We start from the raw sequence: 21359 nt of genomic DNA, 5'->3' as shown, positions 1-21359 counted from the left end.
ATTATTTTTAAATCAGTTAGCCAGTTTGTAGATTAACCACAGTAAAATTATAACAACAACAAAGCATTAGTGAGAAAATTAACAAAATATCTTTCACTGACTCTTTCTAACAGGTAAGCCCCACAGTCACTGCACTGAAGGAAATCCCCTTGCTGATCAGACTGTGGCCTGACAGCACAGCACCCCTCTTCTACATATAGCACCATAAAGAGCAAAGCAGAGTATTTGGGTAGAGGAGATATGGGTTGTGGTTTCTAACACAGAAAATGGTGATGTGAGAAATGGGTGGGAGAAAAAGAATCTGCATCTTTAACCAACCTAGATAAAGACAGTATTACTAATAGACACTGGGACATATTTGTTTAGCATCCTGTGTAATGTTTAGTGCTTGTTGCAGTTTCTATTGCTATGTAACAAACCAGCCCCAAATCTAATAACACCATTTCATTTGCTCACAATTGTGTGTGTCAGAAATTTGGGCCAGGATGGCTCATCACTGCTCCAACGTCTGGGGCTTCAGCTGGGATTTTCTGTTAACTAGAGCTGGCTAAGATGGCTTAATTGAGGTCATATCTCTATGGACCTGATTCTGGATTTCGGCTGGGTTCTTCAGTTCTCCTCTATGTGGTCTTTCCACAAAGCTAGCTTGGGCTTCTTCACAGTACTTCCAGAGGAGAAAAACAAAATAAAAGGACTACCCTAAATTATTTGTGCATCAAGAAAATTAATTAAAAAAACTCACCTGCCACAAAAATTCAGATTTTTTAATGCAAAAAGAAAAAAAAATTTAATACACCATTGTCAGGAATTGTCAGTGACAGAAAATTCTATAGTACAGTGCCCATATATCCTGAAAGCTATACAATGAATTGCAATTATTTATAAAACCACAGATGTGATCAAGATCTAATTATATTCTCTTCCTAAATAAAGAATGAAAACAGAAATGACTTTTTAAAAACAAATAACAGAGAAAACAGATGAGTAAAAACTTACAGGGCTGTACAAGTATTAGAAATGCTATTCTGCGTGATGACTATTATAAATGATAGCAACAGACCCAAAAGAAATTATAGCAAGGAAAAATATATTGGTTATCTCCTATTCAAAACTGTGGGAAGATTTAACCTGGAGATTAAATAATATTGGATGAGCTCTTTAACTTTTTACATTCTAAACACAAGTAACAATGTTTCTAAAATGTCTACCTGGAGTAAGGAAAAAGGGTCACAGCCTTGTAATACAAAAATAGCATCTAACTTCAAACAAATGTGAAACACGGTAAAAGTTTTTTGAATCGGAATGGAGGGCATATGGTTGTTTGCTGTATTATTCCTTCAACTCTTTTCTTGTTTGAAATTTTTCAAAATAAAAAGTTCAGTATCCATCCCCACCACCCCCAACTGAGACTGATGCTTCTCTACTCCTAGGTCAACTACGAAGGGATGAAACTGAGATTCAGCACCCTCATCTCTCTTCCCTATTGTCCCTCATTTCTTTTCTAACAGTCTTTGTCCAGTCCTGGGCACTAGGAAGGGGCTCTAAGAAGCAGGTACTGCTGCCACAGAAAGAAAATCTACCTAGCTTCCCTGTTGTTCAGTTAATGGACAGATAGAACTCTTCTAACTCTGAGACCCTGTTTATACTTGTCTGTACTTAAACTAACTTATTTGACTCAACTTTCAAAAATAGTTCATCAGGATCTATATAGTGTTTTTCAGTCAATGAAAATCAAATGGGAACTATATGAAAACAAGTAAAACATAAAAGGAAATCAAACACTATGATGCTTTTTTTTTCCAGGAAAAAATTACAAGATTGAATTTATACTGGATAATGTTGTTTGGGTAGAATCCAGAACTTTCAGTCTGCTGGCAGAGTCTGTCTCTAGCAGCAGCAGTGGCAGCAGCAGCAGTAGTAGCAGCAGCAGTGGCGGCAGCAGCAGCAACAGCAAAGCATCAACTGTGGGTACATATGCCCAGATAATGACTGTAGTAATTAGCTGTCTGATTGGAAGAATGTGGCTCTTGGAAATATTTATGGCTGCAGTTTCAACTTTGAAGATAACTTTAAGTAAGTACAGTCCATTAATACAGTATTTCTCCACATATTGAAGTACCAGTGTTTACTGGATAAAGGCTGTGTGCCCAGCTCTTGTGCATGATATCACTGTGTACACAAAGAGAAAGTAACAGCCTCAATGGCAGAGACAAGACAACCTATGGAAAATGTTATTCACTACATGTTGGTCTATAAGAATGTGGTGAAACAAGGCTGGGCACAGTGGCTCACACCTGTAATCCCAGCATTTTGGGCGGCTGAAGCAGGTGGATCACCTGAGGTCAGGAGTTGGAGACCAGCCTGGCCAACATGGCAAAAACCCATCTCTACTAAAAATATAAAAACATTAGCTGGGCATGGTGGTGTGCAACTGTAATCCCAGCTACTTGGGAGGCTGAGGCAGGAGAATCGCTTGAGCCTGGGAGGTGGAGGCTGCAGTGAACTGAGATCCCGCCACTGTACTCCAGCCTGCATGACAGAGCAAGACTCTGTCAAAATAAATAAATGAAATAAATAAATATGTACGTAAATAAATACGTACTTCAATAAATAAATAAATAATGTGGTGAAACAAAAGTGCAGGTCATGTCAGAACTCTTTTTGAGTTGCAAGATGCAGATTCTTAGCTTGAAATGATCTAGCTAGTAAAGTGATCACTTAACTGAGGAGTCCAGAAGTTTCTGAAACAGTTGGATCTAAGGACTCAAATGGTATCTTCTAGAACTTCTGTCTCTTATTCTCTTGGCTCTACTCTCTTTGTTGTTGGCTTCACTTCCAGGCTGACTCCTCACCACCCCCAATCCTCATTACAAAGGTACCCACCAACATCTTCTGCCAGCCCATCAACCAATACAGAAAAAGCTAACCTTTTTCCCAACGGTTCCAGAGAAAAGCCCCAAAGCTATGTCATTGACCTGCCTTGGGTCACATGCCCATTCCTGAACCAATCACTGTGGCCACAGCGTTCTAATTAGCTTGGCCTGGGTCACATGGGGTAAGGTACTGAGAATGGTGGAGGTGTAGTTTCACTAAGGATAATAACGGTGCTAGTACCAGAAATGACAGGCAGACAGAGACACTGAATATTAGAGAGATTAATAAAGGGGAGAGGTCTCTATATGATTAGAGATGATTGCAAATGTCATTGCATTAGGAACACATGAAAGTTGGGACTGTATAAAATGTGTAAGATTTGGAGAGGGAGGGAAAAGGCACTCAAGAACAGGGACATGATAGGAGCAAGGAAAAAATGACAGTAGAATAAAACATCTTCAGTTATACATGTTTACCACAGAATTCCTCATCATTTCCTTACAAACATACTTTTCCAGCTACCCCTTCTCAGTTAATGCCTTGCCATTTTTGCCTATCCTCCATATTGCTGTCAGATTTAAGGTCACGTAAAGCTAACAGTAATCTCAAATCCTCAACTATTCCTCACTACATGCAAAAAACAGTATCAACGTCAAAGACCTTGAAACAGTTTTGAAGACTGCCTCCTTTTACCAAATCATTTCCAGAAAGAATTCTCTCCATCCCACATATCCCCTATATCTATACCTTGGCTGCCAGCCTCTAATCACCAAGGTTACCTCTCACAGCATCCTTCTAGGTCTTGCTCAAATTCCACCTCATCCAGCAGGTTTCCCTTCTTCCTTCCCACTCTACATTTAATTCTCCTCTCCCTTGGTCTCCAATTGCACTTTGTGTTTGTATCATTATTATAGTCCTTTCTGTAATGTACTTGTATTAAGCTTATATTCAAATATATCTTCCTCACCAAATTGTGAGCACTTACAGGACTGTATGCCTTACATATTATAAGTACTAAAAATGTGGTTTGATTTTAAATCTTGAAAGTGAAAGTTGAGTCTTTACCTCTGACTTAAGGGGAGATGTTGAGTAGGGGTATTGTAGGCAAATTGTAAAGAGTTTTTATTGGAATATATTAATCAGTTTTCAGTTCATTTAATGAGGGATAGTTTCTGACAGTTTAGTGAAAAAAATAACATAAGAGATACTGTATAACAAAGTTGAGGAAGAATTTGAGGTGAGGTAACAATTTAAAATAATACTAAATCATATTGAGCAATAAAAGCCAAGACTAGATTTTAAATTTAAATATAAAGGATCAGGGGACATAGCAAGGCTGGGTCTGGAAGTGACAAAACAAACTGCAGGCTGAAACAAACTACTGGTGTCTCAGGAACAGCCAGAAAACAAGAAGAAGGAAATCCTTTCTTCTCTCCTAATGGAAAAAATTAATTGGAGTCCAGTGGTCAAAGGAGAAGCATGGTTTGCAGAGACCTTGTCCTGGCCTCTTATAGCTGAGTATAGACAGGGGGTTTTACATTACTTTTATGCCAGTTTTCTTGTCTCCAGAATAGTAATAAAAGTAAGACCAATTGTTTATTTTATAATAGAATGACAAGCATTTCTTTAATTCATTTTATTTTTTTTCTCAGAAGCCTTAAAATGCAAGGTCTAATTAGCTAAGTATTGCTCCATATATATTTGTGAATTTTGCATTGCCTCATTACGTGCAAAAATCTTTATTGACTCTCATCCTGCTTACTCCTGACAACTTTGGTACTTTACCAAATTAATATAATTCTGTTCTCAAATAATTAGTAAACGATGTAGCTCCTGAGTTTTTTCCAGGAACTTTTCCAAATAAGAAGATTAATCAATGGCTTCTCCTTTGCTACTAAATAAACTACCATTTTTCAATTAGAATATAAGATAATTTAAACACTATTAATGGATTAAAATGCTGGGTTCTTTTATAACTTTGCATTCTGAACTAATAATATATTACTTTTAAGAGGATCATGAAGTTTCACTAAATAAAAGATCTTATATTTTAAAAGTGCATTTTTGAATGTGAAAAATAAAAAATCTTGTATAAGCACCACAATCTATAAATTTCTACAAAAAAATTACTGATTCTAACATTAAATGGGTAAACTTGGAAATACTGCTAACTATACCATAAAAATGAGAAAAGTTAAAATTAATGAAATATATTTTAAATTATGCTATATGCTATTACTACTTAAAAATTGTTTTGTATTGTTTTCATTTTTCAGGAAGCTACTAAAGGACTGTTCTGAAGAATAGGCTGGAAACAAAAATATAAGAATTATTAGCTATTTTTTTGGGCAACAGACAAAAGTCTATAGCATTTTCATGAAAATATACTAAAAATATTTTTATAATATATACAATGTACTAATTAGCTTTAAACACTAAAATCAGATTTCTTCAAAATATAAATTTGTTTTGATTCTTTATATTGGTATGTTCTTATTTCATTTCAATAAACCTCCAGAAATCTGTTATTTGGAAGTAGATATGACACCTCTAAGTTATTGTACCAACAAATCCTAGAATCCTTTAAATAATGGAAAGAGCTTGTCAAGTTCGGACTTAAGAAGCTCTTTACATCAGATTGGAAGCATTTTAAGTACTCTTTTTAATACTTGCGGGGGGGGGGCGTTCTTATTTTCTCTATCCATTTATAAGGCTTTGATTTCCAACAATGTAAGCCATTCTAGTTTCTAATGATTTTGGAAAGACAAGATTGTTTTCACACAATCTGAGATGACAATCTCATCTCAGATTTTTCACACTGAGTTGCTGTCTTTCAGATTCACAGTAATCCCAGGAATCCTAGACTGTCCTGTATTTCTGGATCTGCCAAACTCTGGCCAATATTCTAAGAAAAGTTTTCTTGTCCTTGGAATGATCTTTTGGAATAAGTCCAAACTTCTTCTCTGCCTACCCCTCCTTCCCACTCAAAACTGCCACTACGAAGAGCATGACTCCCCTCAACCCCAGGCACCAGTTGAGGGTTGAGGGGTTCCTTTAACTGGTGGATGCTTATTCACTGTTTCCTGGATGAATGAAGCATAAAGTGTGGGGAAGTCAACAACAGAACAGAACAGACTTATTTTCAAGAAGATAAATTAGAGAATGCAAAAAAGCTACAGACTAATGTAGCTTAGTTAACCGAACTCTCTAATACTATTGAAAATAGCAATTCTTTACTCAGAAAATTCTAAAGGGAATACTTAGTTTGGCAGAACTCCTAATAAAGACATTGAAGCCATATCCAGAGCCTTCCAGCAAGTGACACTCAGCAAACATTTGGGACAGCTGAGAGAATTCAACAAAGCCCATACCTTTATCTCTTGTATACCATTTCCTAGTACATTCACTTCAGATCATTGTTAATCTTACTTAGCAGAAAACATATAAACACTTACTAGGTGGTAAAATCAAATATCTTGGTATAAATGTGGCATTTCATTCATGTGAGCAGTATCTATTCGGTGTTCTAGTAAGTAGGAAGGCTACAAGAAATAACATGCTATGCCTTCCCTCGAAGAGTTTTCAGGATATTTGGGGAAAGAATGGAAACAGACCATTTCAATACAACATGGATCACTGTCTCAGGGAGAGACAGAGAGAGAGACAGAGACAGAGAGAGGGGGAGAGAGAGAGAGAAAGCATGAGGTTGCTAGCATTTTGGAGTTCTTAAGCCTTGTTCAGGAGAGCTACCTAGAAGGGCAGTCGAAGAAAATTGGGAGAGGACCACTGAAGGCCTAGGGGCTACGGAAAAAGTTCACACGAACAGCTGCAAAGGAAATAGTCACAACTTTAAAGGAATTGTAGGTAAGTGATCCCTGACAAGGTAGTCCTCAAAGTAATACATGAAAGCCCCTTCATGAGGAACATTTGCCATGTCCAGAGAGTATTGATACTTGATTGTACAGCACCAGGTAACAGAGCACTTTTATACTCCCCTCAGTTCCAACCCTGGTGGAGTGAAAAACCTCTGTTCCTGGGATAGGCAGGGGGAAAGAGACCCAACATGGGCCATTTCATGCTAAGACTTAAAAATCAGTCTTCCTAAAGCAAATCCAGTTTACAGTTCATTCCATGATACTTCCTTTCTGTTAGAAAACTAAATTCCAAAAACTGCAATTCCAGCATCTATGGAACAAATTCCTACATTTGGGTTCTGGAAGAGATACAAAAATATTCTTCACACCAGAACATTGTAAAAGCCATAAAATTGTCCACCATTTGTATTCTTTTCTTACCTAAAGGTTTAATTCAGCCCATTGGAGTTTTTTTGTCAAGATATTTTCTGTCAGTTTTTAATAAGGAAATTTTCTAATACAAGTTATATGGCAGTAAAAGGAATTTCTAAAAATTGTTTCTTAGCCACAGACTTTGTTAAAAAGTTCCTGATTTAACTGCTTTAGGTTTCTGGCTGTCTGCTTTTTAAGAACTTTCTAGAATAATCATAATACATAATTGCTTATTCCAGATAAATTACAATTTAATTACTACTTTTAAAAATGTTTGAATTATTGGAATCCATGGGCAGTATGGCTTCCCATATCCCTTATTCATATGCTAAGCAACTTTTATTTTTGCTTTTAAATTTTTTTGCATTTAAATAATATTTCTCTGAACATTCCTGTCTTAGAAATTAATGTTTAAATTCTTAAAATATTTTTTATTGTAAGAAGTGACTATCTAGCTCTTGAACAAGTAATAAAAATCCTTTGGTGTGTGAATGCTCTTCTATCTAAGACCTGAAATATTGGTGAAGTAAATATATTGTTCCAATTTTGGTCAAAGAAAGAAACAGAGAATAAGAAGTTAATAAGAATAGCTTCTTGTATTTCTCATAGTAAGAGAAATGTTTATATCTTGTACTACTCTCTACTCTTTCCTAAATTCCATCACCTTCTGATCATTGCAATGACTTCTAGATGGTCCATCTGTTTTCACCTTTTATTCATTTATCCCCAAAAGTGCTATTTAAAATACCCCTAGCACAAATAATAACAATAATCAATAATAAAGGTTTATCACATATTCACTACATGCCAGACACTATGCTGTGTGTTCCACATGGACTCTCTCCTTACAGCAATCCTATGAGGATAACCTTATTCCCTTGTCCAAATGAGGAAACTTGAAATGTTGAAAGGTTAGGTTAAATTCCCAAGTTCACAGAGCTACTAATGGTAAAGCTGGGATTCAAACACAGACAACTTAACTCCAGAGCCCAAATTCCAACATTTAATTGCTTCCCACTTTTCCTCAAGCATGGGCAAGTACTTCATTGGGAAGAGTTTTTAATCCAAATTCCTGTTCAAATTCTTGGTTTATACTTTACCACTTCTATGCCCTCAGGCAAGCTCTTAGTTTCCCTTATTCTCAGTTTCTTCAGCTACAAAATGTGGAAAGTGTGGTATTTGAAGACTGATGGTATCACATATATGACATGTAACACAGTGCCTACAGGCGGTAAAATGACACACTCTTGTTTTTATTTCCATAATGTGGCCTATATCATGTCAATCCCTGGCCCAGTAAACCACTGGGCTTCTTATTACCCTGTAACATTGCCTGGCATGTAATAAGCACCCTGTGAGTGCTAAGTATTAGAATTATTGGCTGGGCACAGGGCCACCTAGAACAAAGGCAATTTCCCAGCTTCACTTGCAGTGAGAGCGATCAACTTCTGTGCAGTGGGTTACAAAAACAGACATTATCTTGTGGCATATTCTAGAAACTGCTAAAACAGCTATTATGCATCCCTTTGCCCTTTCTTCATCCTTTCCGGTTTTTCCTGCTACATGGAGCAAGATGGCTCCTGAGACCTGGAGGATAAAGGCCAGTGCTTTTTACTGCTCCATAACTTGTGTTAGAAAATCTCCTTACTAAAAATCTACAGAAAAATCTTAAACCTGTAGGTAAGAAAAGACTAAGATGGTGGACAATTTTATGGCTTTTACAATGTCCTTGTGTGAAGAATATTTTTATACCTCTTCCAGAACCCAGAGAGCTCAGCTGAAAGGAGTCTGGGCTCCTGACATTGTGGTGCCCTATACCAGCCCTGGCTCCTTCAGGGTTTCATTGTTATTTAGTGGTTTTCCTAATCCTAAAAGATACATCTCCCGCTTTCATCAGATATCTGAGATGGCAAAATTTGAAAGGAACAAGGGAACAGAGAGTTAATCCTTCCTAATGGGAAAGGTGGACAATGCCAGGGTTATAATACCCCATGCATCTTTGAGTTACTACCTATACCCTCCCAAATGGAAATGCTTAAACTTTAATCTGAGGCCGGGCGCAGTGGCTCACGCCTGTAATCCCAACACTTTGGGAGGCCAAGGCAGGCAGATCACGAGGTCAGGAGATCGAGACTATCATGGCTAACACGGTGAAACCCCGTCTCTACTAAAAATACAAAAAGTTAGCCGGCGTGGTGGCAGGCACCTGTAGTCCCAGCTACCTGGTAGGCTGAGGCAGGAAAGTGGAGTGAACCTGGGAGACAGAGCTTGCAGTGAGTCGAGATCGTGCCACTGCACTCCAGCCTGGGCCGCAGACCGAGACTCCGCCTCAAAAAACAAAACAAAACAAAAAACAAACAAATAAAACAAACAACAAAAAAAATACCTTTAATCTGAATCCATTATGTGTTGGGTTGGGGAATTACTGAAACAGTGGGAGGGTCTTGACCTTTTTCTAAGCTCATCAGTGGGCATTTTCAGCTTCCCCATGATGGTAGTAACTGCAAGGAGTGTTCAGTCTCCAGTGAAAGAAATACTAAAATTTATTCCCCCAATTTCCCCTCCCCAGAGAGTAGCTACAGACACACTGTAAGACCAAATAGGAAAACTGTGCCATAGGGGACATAGTAGGTACAGCTACAAACCTCTTATTGCCTTACTTGCAAGTCCTAATACAGTACTGTAGTTGTTATAATTCCATCATTCTGAAATTAGGAAGATGGTCATGGTAAAACTGTTCTAAGAACGCTGTTCACCCATGAATGCTGACTTTATTAGATAAGTTTTTTTTAGGTTAAGGACTATGTATTCTTTCAACTTCTCTGAAGTGCTTAGCACACACTTTGCCCATGGTGTTAAATAAACTTTCTAATAAACCAATGATTAGGTAGCATAATGAAACTTTTCCTATCCTAGCTTTTCGAGATTAAGAAGTCTTTTCAAAATATTACAGAAACTGCACTTTATCCTGACTTACAGCCTTAATGTTTGAAGTAGCAGTGTATAAAATTCACACCCAGTTATAGACTGAGTAATTATGGTTGCTATGGTAATGGGCTCTGTGCCTATGAGCAAAAAAAACTAATTCCTTTTGTGCAAGATATTTATGACTGTGCCTGGCTACATGGCAAGAGTATTTTCCTTTGGTTTTTCATTACAGTAATTTATGCATTTAGGCAGATGATCCTTTATATATATAAATTCTATAAATTCTTAGGAAGAAAAAATGTATTAAGTTCTTCACATCAAAAATTTCTAGTATGATTATGAGTTCAATTTTCAAGTGAAAATAATCCTTAAAGGATTTAATTTCAAATAAGAACTACAGTATAAAATATAGATTTAAGTTAATTTTCACTGTATGAAATGTACAGTATACATAGACTAACTCCTTTAACGAGAATTCTGGCATGTCTTAAAGGGCCATAGGTGGTTAGAGGGAGATCCCCAAACAAACAATTCAAAATTAAGAGTTTAAAAAGCAACAATCAAGACACATATCCTCCTAAGTGAATTTGAATTGACGGACACTGGAAAATTTAAAAAGGTCAGTTACTATGAAGAAGGCTGTGCCTTAACAATATTTATATTAATCAGATAGCAAAGTACCAAAGTGACTTAGAGGAAGGAAAATAGTAAAATACAAAAGACTAAGTTAGCAGATCATTTTGCTATCCAGATGTGCTGAAATTATGGACACTGAGAAGAAAGAATAGACAAAACTTGGCAACAGATCTTGTTATGAGATAAATATCCCATGAGTGGTATATAAAAGCCTGGAGAGAAAGGGGAAGGGTTATAGGTGTCCTAGTTCTGACAGCTGATCTTTCATCCTATGCCTTTAAAACAAAGGGAATAAAGAAGGTAGAAGTGGGGGTATGGAGGGTTGAATTCTGGCTTTCCCTCCCTGTTTCCCTTTGTTAATATATTGCTAGTAAACATGTCTACTTCTGGTTGCTGATGACATAAAATTCACCTCTATTCCCTGGAAGCACTATTCCATGCTGTGAGCTAAAGGGGATTGTCCTGATCTTGAAGATAATAAATCTGTTTGCTTTAAAGCTTTCACCAATTTTATTGCTATATTTCCAACACATTTCCACATATGGTATGACATTTAATTTGCAAAAGAAATCTGTAAAGCAGGAATTACTAACGTAATTTTGCAGATGAGAAAACTGAGGCTTAAACTTGTTCAAGGTCAAAGTCACGACGTCCGTCATGCTGTAGCTCAATGAATGAGTCTCCCATTGTTTCGTGTTGTTTTATTTCTACTTTCTCAATCCATGTACAAGATAGATTATGTTACAAACTACTGTTTTATGTTGGTTGTATGAATTTCAATACATTTACTGTTAGAAATAACAAAAGGTCTTAGACTCCCAGATCCTGTTCAGATCAACTCTACTTAATTCATAATATAGCTGAACTCTGTTATAAATCTAATAACAATGTGGACATTAGCCAGAAGTATGATGTTGCTGAACCTCACTACTGAACACAAAATGAGAATTCACCTCTTTTCATTTGAATGTATTTCTATAAAATATATGAATTATTTTTCTCGATTTCTATCCAAGCCCCTTCTGAAGAAACCTGGTTAACTCTAAATTGTTACTAAATCTTGAGTCTTCCTATATTTAGCAATAAAAGTCACTGCTAATTGTAATAACAATTATGAGGAAAAATTTATTTAAATGCTTCATAGAAGGTTAATTTTCATTTAATAGAAAAGAAATAAAAATGCTGCTTCAGACTGTTTGATTTCTCTATTAGGCAATTGACCCTAACTAGTATATGGTGATTTTGAATATTAAAAAAGAAGTCATAATTTTCCAGAATACTGAAGTTTATTATTTTGAAAGCAAGTAAAATTCCCCAGTGGGAAGATTAATAAAACAATTCATTAAAATTCTCATCAGAAAATCCTATGCTTTAAATGTATCTGCTCAAAGCTGTCACTCTATGAATGGCAAAGCTTTGTTTTACTTGATCAAGAAATGAATGTGACTTTATGATCTGTATTCAACTGTGAACAGCTGCTCATTAATAAAAAGCCATTAAAGTTCAAGTCAGAACAGCAGGTCTAAAATTGTGTTTGAGGGAAAAAACCCACCCTTTGGTGAAAAGCCAGGGAACTGGGTTGGGAAAAATCTGGAACAGAGGGCTGTGTTTGCAGTCTGCTCCTACCTCCTGGGCCAGGTCAGGTGACAAGGCCAGAGTTAGCCCCAGCTGGAGAACTCAGAACAAAGCCTATGTAGGCTTTGAAAGGGGAGAGTAAGTGGTTGGCTGGAGGTTGATAGTGTGAATAAATCAAGCTGGTAATTGGGCAGAGGCTGATCAGAAGCTTTAGAGTGAGCAAAATGGTTGGACTCAGAGCAGGCAGAATTAACTATATTCCATTGAGTAAAAGAAATTCATATACCAGGTTCTATCCCTTATGTTCCTCCCATTTGACATTTGGTGGTTCCCTATTCCCACTCCACACAAGCTTTGGGGAGAGGACAGGACTTAAAAGTTGCCTGTTTCCAAGAGGTGGTCCCTAAACCCAAATCCAAATTATTGACTTGTGATCCCAATTATGGACTTAACTATTTAACAAGATGATTTTAAATATTATTTTATAGTTATTACTAAAGTAAATTTTAAATTTGCAGTCTTTAGCGAGTTTTGTTTTCTGTTTGTTTTGCTATTGTGTTGGGAAACAAGTACTCAGTAACTAGGTGTTTCTGGAAAAGTATATACCTTTCGTTTTGTTTCATTTGGAAAGGCAAATTTAATAAAGAAAACTGAAGAATCAGGAAAAAGAAGAAAATATCCTAGGGCATAATAAATCATCTAAAGCAATCAACTCTTTAAGAAAAAAAATTTAAAACACGTTTATATCCGAATATAGGTTATTTTGGATTTAATTAATTAATTAATTAATTTTTTTGAGACAGGATCTTGCTCTGTCTCCCAGGCTGGAGTGCAGTGGCCCAATCATGGCTCACTGTAGTCTCGACCTCCTGGGCTCAGGTGATCCTTCCCACCTCAGCCTTCTGAGTAGCTGGGACTATAGGCACGCGCCACCAAAGCTGGCGAATTTTTAAATTATTTGTAGAAAGGGAGTTTCGCCCGTTGCCTAGGCTGGTCTTAAACTCCTGGGCTCAAGCGTTTCTCCTGCCTCGGCCTCCCAAAGTGCTGGTATTACAGGCATGTGCTACTGTGCCCAGCTAGATAATTGGATTTTTTAAATTAAAAAAAATAGAAATTTTATATTGAAATTTAGGCATTAGAATGCTAGAGATTAAAGTTAAAGCAGGTGTTTAACGGACTGCCAGGGGCTGCATGGCCTTTGGGAAATGCAGTTATCGGCAATGATACTGTAGTAGTGCAATAGTAGTGCAGTAGCAGTAGCCGCAGTAACGACTATTATCTATTAATGTTTGCTATGTGCCAGGCTCTGTGCTAAGAGAGCTTTGCAAGTATTACTACAGCATGAAGTAATGCTTCACTATTATGGCCATTTTACTGATGAGGAAATTGAAGTGAAGAGATTAAATAATTTTATCCAACGTTACACAGAACCATTCCAGAGCACGAGTCATAAACACATCTTTCCCTTCTTGGAAATGAAATTATTAATAAAAAACGTGGTGCAAATTGGAAGGAGGACGGTGGTGGTAGATTATCACAAAGTTAAGTTGGTAGGTGGTGGCTGGGTCAGGGTGGGAGAACAAAGGCAGTTGTAGTAAAAAAGAAAAAGAAAAATTAAAGGCATATAAAGATAAAGGCTTGTTGAGGAACAATTTGCATAAACTGATTTTGGCCTTAGACCCTATTCACTTCTCCCTCACCAGTCACTTTGCAACTGTGGAGCATAGTATTCTGAGGGTCCCCTGCACATAATAACCAAGGACTCGATCCTTTTCATAGCATACAAGATAAAAAGAAGAATCAGGCTGCAAAGAGAGAAGCACTGAAGGAAAGAACATCTCAGGTTGAAAGAAGGGCAAGTCCAGGGTGCATGTGAGGAACAAATGCATGGACGCGGTGAAGTGCCACTTCTTAATTTCTAGTTAAACAAAATTCAATTAAAAAATACTAGGAGGAGGCTACGTCCTGAATTAAACTCAGCATTCCGCATCTTTGAGGTGGTGGAATGACTGAGAGGAGTGGGTCTGTCTAGCCGCACCCAAATATTCCTGAGACAGAGGGAGATCCCGCATTTATTGAAATGTATCTTCCTTGGTCGCATCTGATAGAGGGGTTCTGTGGGTTGAGCAGAAAGGGGCTCGACTGGAGGGGAGGCACTCTGCATAGAAGGAAAGTAGAGACATCTGGCAGAACCAGGCGCTCCAAGAATAAACAGTCAAAGCAGCCAGCAAAGGTCCCAAAAAGCCACCCCTCACCGAACCTGGCGTGCCTGTCGCCGCTTGCCCCGCTCCCGGCGCTCATTGGCTCCCAATCCTGACGTCAGACCCGTAGCCTCTCACCTATTGGGCCAGCCAGAACCTGAGGCGGAGTGCGGAAGCCAGGGCCTGGAGACAGCCGAGATCCGCCTTCAAGAAGGGCTGGGGGTGGGGCTAGAGGAGGGACTGGGGGCGGGTTTCCCGAGGAGCGGGCGGCCATGGAGGCTGCGCGGAGGCAACGCAGGCTGCTAGGGAGCGCGCGCCCGGCTTTGAATGAGCGGGGCTGGGAGTGAACGGGCGGAGCGCGAGCTCGAGGAAGAGACAGGCAGCGCGCGTGAGCGCGCCTTGTGTGCGCGCGCGCGGCCCGCGGCAGCTCGGAGCCTCCGCCGGGCGGGCGGGGAGGGGGAGGGGCAGGTGAGTGTGTGCGGTTCGCGCGTGCTTGGGAGGGGCTTTCCTCTCCCAACCCCCATCCCGACCCCAGCCCTAGCCTCTGGGGCAGCGTCTGGCCTTCGCCGTGGGCCCTCCGCCTCTTCGCGCACTTCCTGCCCTCCCACCTTCCTTTTCGCCCTTCCACCCGACCTCCCCCGACGCCTGACCGCTGCTTCTGGGGTACTGTTTCCGGGTCAGGGTGACCTCTGGGGTGAAGAAACTGCGACTGGGAGCGGGACCCGGGCGTGCAGCATTCGCCATGCTCGGCTCACGCGTGGGAGACTGGTCTGCGGGGTACCGGCCCGGAAAGCACCCAGCCTCCAAATCCGCCTTCCTCAGGAAAATTTCCGTGACCGTGACCTTACAGTCCTCCGTCTACAGGCCTTGTACCTCTCCAGGCCGATTTTTCCACAATTTAAATCCCAGTCCACCTGGTATCCAGCTGCAGCAACTTAGAGCGTTTCACGTCACGCCGGGCGCCAGGCGTCGGCTTGTATAACCTGAAAACGCTCCTGTTTTTTCTCATCTGTGCAGTGGGTATGATTTTTTTTTCATCAGCCAATTTCACGTGGGTAATCTGAAATGAAACCACTTAAGTTATGAAACTCTTTCCTTTTGAGTTATTCAGGAGACCTTACTCCGCCTTCGGAACCGCCCCAGTGGTGTCACATATTTGAGGGCCTGACTCTGGGGTGTCAGACATGGCACAGAATGTTCGATTTTAGCTCTCACACTCCGCTTCTGTTTCCCCTTCTCTTACGGGCCGCTGCTCAAACCTTTATTTATCAAATTTAAGTGAGTTCAGGTAAATTTTATTTTGTGAGCTTTGTGATATTTTCTGACCCACTTCGGAGAGTTATAGTTTGAGGATATTCTGGACTGTACTAGGTCATACGGTTTTTCAAATTTTGGTATGACAAGATTCGGAAATAGAGTTTTAGAAATACAACACTTGTTTAGTGTGTACCGGCATAGATTTTGGCTTGTTTTATGAATTGTGATATATTGAGGCTACTTGAAAGGACGTCTAGCAGTTTACCGAGAATTTCAACAAGAAAAGATATAATACATTTGATCTATCAGTTTCTAATGTAGCATTCTTTTTTTTTAATTTTAGGAAAATTTTTTTCAGTTAACATGGCAGAGCTCTCATTCCTGTTGATTTTCTAGAGATGTCATTTCTTCAAAAAGCCTTAATGAGGATACATTGCCTCATAGTTTTGAATCTCGTTCTGATATACCTCAAATTTTTGTCTTTGTAATTTTTAAGGAAATTTAATGTTAAAATGAGATTATATTAACATTGTTCCGTTCTAGAAAGTGTTTCAAAGCAGCCAAAGTGTAAAGTAGCCTAAGATACTTATCAACTTGGTGATCTAGAGGGCATTTCAAAAATCGCACTGAGGCAGTGTGCACACAATTAAAAGGTTTCTTAAGTAAGATATGATGTGGGGAGAGCCTTGGGCTTTCAGGTCAGTCTCTTTAAATCCTGGCTGAGTGAATCTAAGTCTGTCAGCCTCATTTATTAAACGGGAGTAGTGAAAAACCTACCTCTTTTGGTTGTCCTGAGGATTCCAGTGAGGTGATCGAACATTTTCTTGAACGTTCAAGCGCTCAAGGAATGTTAATTTCCTTCCATTCAGCAAATATTTGAGTACCTACTATGTGCCCAACTTTGACAAACCTATAAATACTAGAATGAGCAAGACTGATTGATGGACGCCCTGCTTCTTTAGTTTCTTGCATTCCTTAGGAACAAGTTTATGGGCAAGCTCATGACAATTGGGAGTGAACGCAGAGTTTCCCTGTGCGGAGTTGGTAGTATTGCCCAGCCTCCAAATCCAAAGTAGCGACTGAAACATAGTAAGTGCTAATATATATTCATTTAGATGAATCGGGACATTAAGTAAATACAGATCTCAAAGGATATTCCTGCCTGCCAGTCAGTGTAACTGATAAAATCAAAGTGTGACTTGATCGCATTTTCCCTATTTTAGTGCAACTGGTTGGAAAATTTATCTTGGAAGTGGTAGTATCACTGAATTATTAAGAATGCTCATTGTTCATGAGATGTTCTTGACTTTTGAATTAAACAGACCAAGGTTTGAATGGAGTCAGTGGATGTGCTAACTCTGTTTAATTCTATGAAACAAGGACGGTAATATCTATCTCATAAGATGGCTTTTTGAGTCAAGTGAGTTAACATTTCGATAGTACTTGGTCCATAGTAGACAGTCAGTGAGTATCAGTTCTCCTCTTTAATTAATCACAAAAGAAAATTTTCCACAGAATGAGGATATTCTTGATTGCTAAGGAGAGAATTCTATTCTGTAATCACTAAAAAACCCAGTTTCTATTTTTTGTTGGGAAAAAAAAATCAACCTTTAAATTTTACCTCCAATTTGCATTGAAGTCATTCAAGTTGGCGAATATCTATTAAACAATGACACTAACAATATTTGGAAAGGTGATGGCTGTGGTTACCAGGGCTCTATATGAAATTTATTCTCAACTTTTATTCATATATATCCTAAAACTGACAGTCCCAAATGGTAAATATCATCTTCTTTCTTCACAACCTACTGATAGAGTATCTCCTTGATTCTATTTCCTTCCCCGCCAAGTACCACATGTTCTATAGTCTCTTTTCTGGCTTTTTTTCTTGTAATTTTTCAGAAAATTTAGGCTAATTTTCATTTGAGAAAGTTTTCTTTTGGTTGAGAATTTTGTTCTTGACAAATCAGCCTTAAAAGAAGCAATCATTCACCATCGTAATTTTTCAGATCATTCTACTCGTGATGAAGCAATCAAACTTTTTTTCAACTCTTACTTGGCAAATGGTAACTGAAGGTACCAAATGAATAAAATACTCTAGAGAAGGGTTGTACAGGGCAAAGTAAGGTATAGAAATAACCATGATACAAAATAAAAAATGTTGTTTCTCGGAAAGAATAAAATACCAAACTTAAGAAGACTTTACGGTAGTCCAGCAAGAGGTAATAAAGGCTTATGCTAGAGAGATTACAGTGGAAATAAGAAAGAATATGGGCAGTACTGGGAAATTGAATAGAGTCTTTTTGGGAATTAGGTATAAGGAGAGAGAAAGGAGGAATCAGCATTGTTGCATGATTTTAACCTGAGTAAACCACTAGTTGGGATGTTTTTGACAGAAGTATTTAGATTACTGGAGTAAAATTTTTTTAATATTCTGGTTCTTTTTTTTTTTTTTTTTTTACAGTCACTGTCTTTTCATACTGTCAATTAGTAGACCACTTCCAGGTTAGGCATTCAGTAAATCGTTCAGCTTATATGGAGAGACAGCCTCCATATGTACAAAAGTACATGAGCATTGCTAAGGTAACATTTTGGAGCCCTGTCTTTGTACCTTAATTGTCTACAAGCCCCTTCTGACCCTAGAAATAGAAAAGACTCGTGCATATTTTGCCTTTCCTTAGAAGGAACTAGCAGTGATGGCTCTACAGAGCAATCAAAATGAGATACTATGCGAGTTAAGTATGTTTTTCTGGCTTTCTGATTTTGTTTTATTCTTATTTTTTATGTGTTTGTTTGGAACTTTTGTATTGAGGTATAGCATACAAAGAGCACATACAGTCAAGGATGTGGTATTACTACTCAGATTGAGATATTAGATCTTAGCTCTCTAATGCTTCAGTATGCCCTATCAGAGATAACCATTATTTTTTTACTATATAATTTTTAACCCATTCAATGTAATGTTTTATTAGGTAAAAAACTGCATTACATGCTTTTTTCAAGACTTTAGGAGTCTTGAATGCCCATGAAATGCATTTTTAAAAAGCATGGGCTAGGCACGGTAGCTTACACCTGTAATCCCAGCACTTTGGAAGGCTGAGGCAGGCAGATCATTTGAGGCCAGGAGTTTGAGACCAGCCTAGCCAACACAGCAAAACCCCGTCTCTACTAAAAAACAGAAAAATTAGCGGGTGTGGTGGCTTGTGCCAGTAGTCCCAGATTTGGGGGTGACTGAGGCTCGAGAATAGCTTGAACCCAGGAGACAGAGGTTGCAGTGAGCCAAGATCATACTGCCACACTCCAGCCTGGGAGGCACAGCAAGACTCTATCTCAAAAACAAACAAACGAACAAAAAAAGTGTGTTATAGTACAGGGATGGTATATTTATCCAGGATGATTTTACTCCTTATGTTTCTAGATGTTATTGCTTATCTTATGCTCATGTAAGGTAATTAAAAAACTAATCAGTATTTCAGTTTTTAAAAGGAGTATATAGCTGTCCCTTTAATGTGGTCACATGATAATTATTACTTAAGTTAGGTTTTATCCCCTTTTAAGTAAGTATGTGTAGAACTGAAGTCCAAATATACTGCTTATGCTTTTTTATTTTGGAAAAAAATATCACATTATTGTATGTTTTTTCTGTTTGTTTTAAGAAATCAGCACTCTAAATAATTGTATTAATCAAGTGTTGTGATTGTTTCTAAAGGTGTTACTATTGGATTGAGAGGCCAGTCTGTTGTAGTTGTGGTTTTGTTATTAGCTGGTTGTTTCACCTTGAGCAGAACCGTTAACTTCAGTGTATCTTAGTTTTCTTATTCAGAAAATTTAAGAAGCTGGATGACATATTCTCCAGCTGTTCCAATGACAGGAATCATGATTCTGAATACTTAGTAATTCTCCTCCTTTGACAAAGACAAGGCAAGGAAAAGCTAAGACATGAGATTCCATTATCAGTAACGTCATTCCTGTAAGTGTGTGCACATTTGCATGCACATATGTATGTTTGCCTGTGTATTTCTTGTGACTTGATTTAACATGTGGTCTATTCTACCTCTCAACATTGGAAAAATGGCTGTCTCTCATGGATTAACAGATTTTTTTTCCCCTCTTTTGTATATATTTTGAGGCTCTTAGTCGGGACATTGTCATAGTTACTTAAGTATTCAACTTTAACTTGTGCCAAAACTCATCTTAAGAAATTTTAAAAATTAAATAGTGATTATTAGGGTAAATACATATATACGCAATATATATGATATATAGTATATATATGTATATATAATATATGTGTGTATATATACACATATATAGATACATATACATATATACACATATATAGATATATGTATATATAAATACATAATACGCAATACATGTGTAGTATAGGTGACTAAAATGTATAAGAAAAATTTGAAAATTAAGAACCATGTTTAAAAAGGATACAGGCTGGGCGTAGTGGCCCACACCTGTAATTCCAGCACTTTGGGGGGCCGAGGGGGTGGATCACTTGAGGTTAAGAGTTCGAGATTAGCCTGGCCAACATGGTGAAACCCCGTCTCTACTAAAAATACAAAAATTACCCTGGTGTGGTGGCAGGCACCTGTGGCCCCAGCTACTCGGAAGGCTGAGACAGGAGAATTGCTTGAACCCGGGAAGCAGAAGTTGCGGTGAGCTGAGATTGCACCATGGCACGGCACTCCAGCCTGGGCGGCAGAGCAAGACTGTGTCTTCCCCCCGACTCCCCCCCCAAAAAAAGGCTACCAAAATAATACCAGTTTTACCTTTTTTTTTTTTTTTTTTTGAAATGGAGTCTCATTCTGTTGCCCAGGCTGGAGTGCAGTGGTATGATCTCTGCTCACCACAACCTTCACCTCTCAGGTTCAAGCGATTCTCCTGCCTCAGCCTCCTGAGTAGCTGGGACTACAGGCATGTGCCACCACACCTGGCTAATTTTTGTATTATTAGTAGAGGCAGGATTTCACCATATTGGCCAGGCTGGTCTTGATCTCCTGACCTCTTGATCTGCTCGCCTCAGCCTTCCAAAGCGCTGGGACTACAGACGTGAGCCACCACACCTGGCATAGTTTTGCCATTTTTAGAATCTTTATTCCTATCATTGCTGTGGCTGTAGTTTTCAATTCCTGTATCATCTCTTTCATAAAGACATATATCTTGTTATTTAATCATAGGGAGGCAGTATGAGTGTAGTCTTTAAGGATTGAAACATTGCAGCCAGACTCTTTGGGTTCAAATTCCAGTTCTATAACTTATCAGTTCTGTGTGGTTGGCAGCTTGCTTAACCCCTCTGTGCCTTAGTTTTCTTATCTGAAGTAGGGACAAAATAGTACTTGCTTCAAGTCCTTCCCATGGTTGTTGTGAGCATTAAATGAGTTACTACATGTTAATCACTAAGAAGAATGCTTTTCATGAAATATAAACTAAGTTATTACAGTATATTGCAACGCTATTGTGAAATCAGATTTCTGTTTTTAGAGAAGTTCTGACATAATGTTTCTTTTCACTAATTGTCCTAGTTTCCTAATGGAAGTTGGCTTTCTACAAAGTAACAAATAATTGATACAAGATAATTATGGTGTTG

General features: G+C 38.4%; 2 protein-coding genes across 9 annotated transcripts in view; both read left to right on the top strand.

Moving 5' to 3' along the window:
- LOC105475972 (PKHD1 like 1) overlaps positions 1-5567 on the top strand; it is a 166509-nt gene extending 160942 nt beyond the window's left edge. For all 6 annotated transcript variants that reach the window (XM_011731513.2, XM_071067900.1, XM_071067901.1 and 3 more), the window contains 2 exons: positions 1804-2073; positions 5151-5567. In XM_011731513.2, the coding sequence (XP_011729815.2) occupies positions 1804-2073; positions 5151-5161 (281 nt within the window). In that variant the 3' untranslated portion in view covers positions 5162-5567. The remainder of the gene's footprint in view (positions 1-1803; positions 2074-5150) is intronic.
- A 9180-nt stretch (positions 5568-14747) lies between these two features.
- LOC105475970 (estrogen receptor binding site associated antigen 9) overlaps positions 14748-21359 on the top strand; it is a 28179-nt gene continuing 21567 nt past the window's right edge. The window contains exon 1 of one of the 3 annotated variants that reach the window (XM_024790978.2): positions 14748-14968. In XM_024790978.2, coding sequence (XP_024646746.1) covers positions 14828-14968 — 141 coding nt within the window. In that variant the 5' untranslated portion in view covers positions 14748-14827. Of the gene's footprint in view, positions 14969-15065; positions 15779-21359 lie in introns of those variants that run through there. The other 2 variants (XM_011731510.3, XM_011731508.3) reach the window with 2 other exon arrangements.

This window comes from Macaca nemestrina, chromosome 8, assembly GCF_043159975.1.
Source record: "Macaca nemestrina isolate mMacNem1 chromosome 8, mMacNem.hap1, whole genome shotgun sequence".
Lineage (NCBI taxonomy): Eukaryota > Metazoa > Chordata > Mammalia > Primates > Cercopithecidae > Macaca > Macaca nemestrina.
This window is presented reverse-complemented; position numbering and strand designations above follow the sequence as displayed.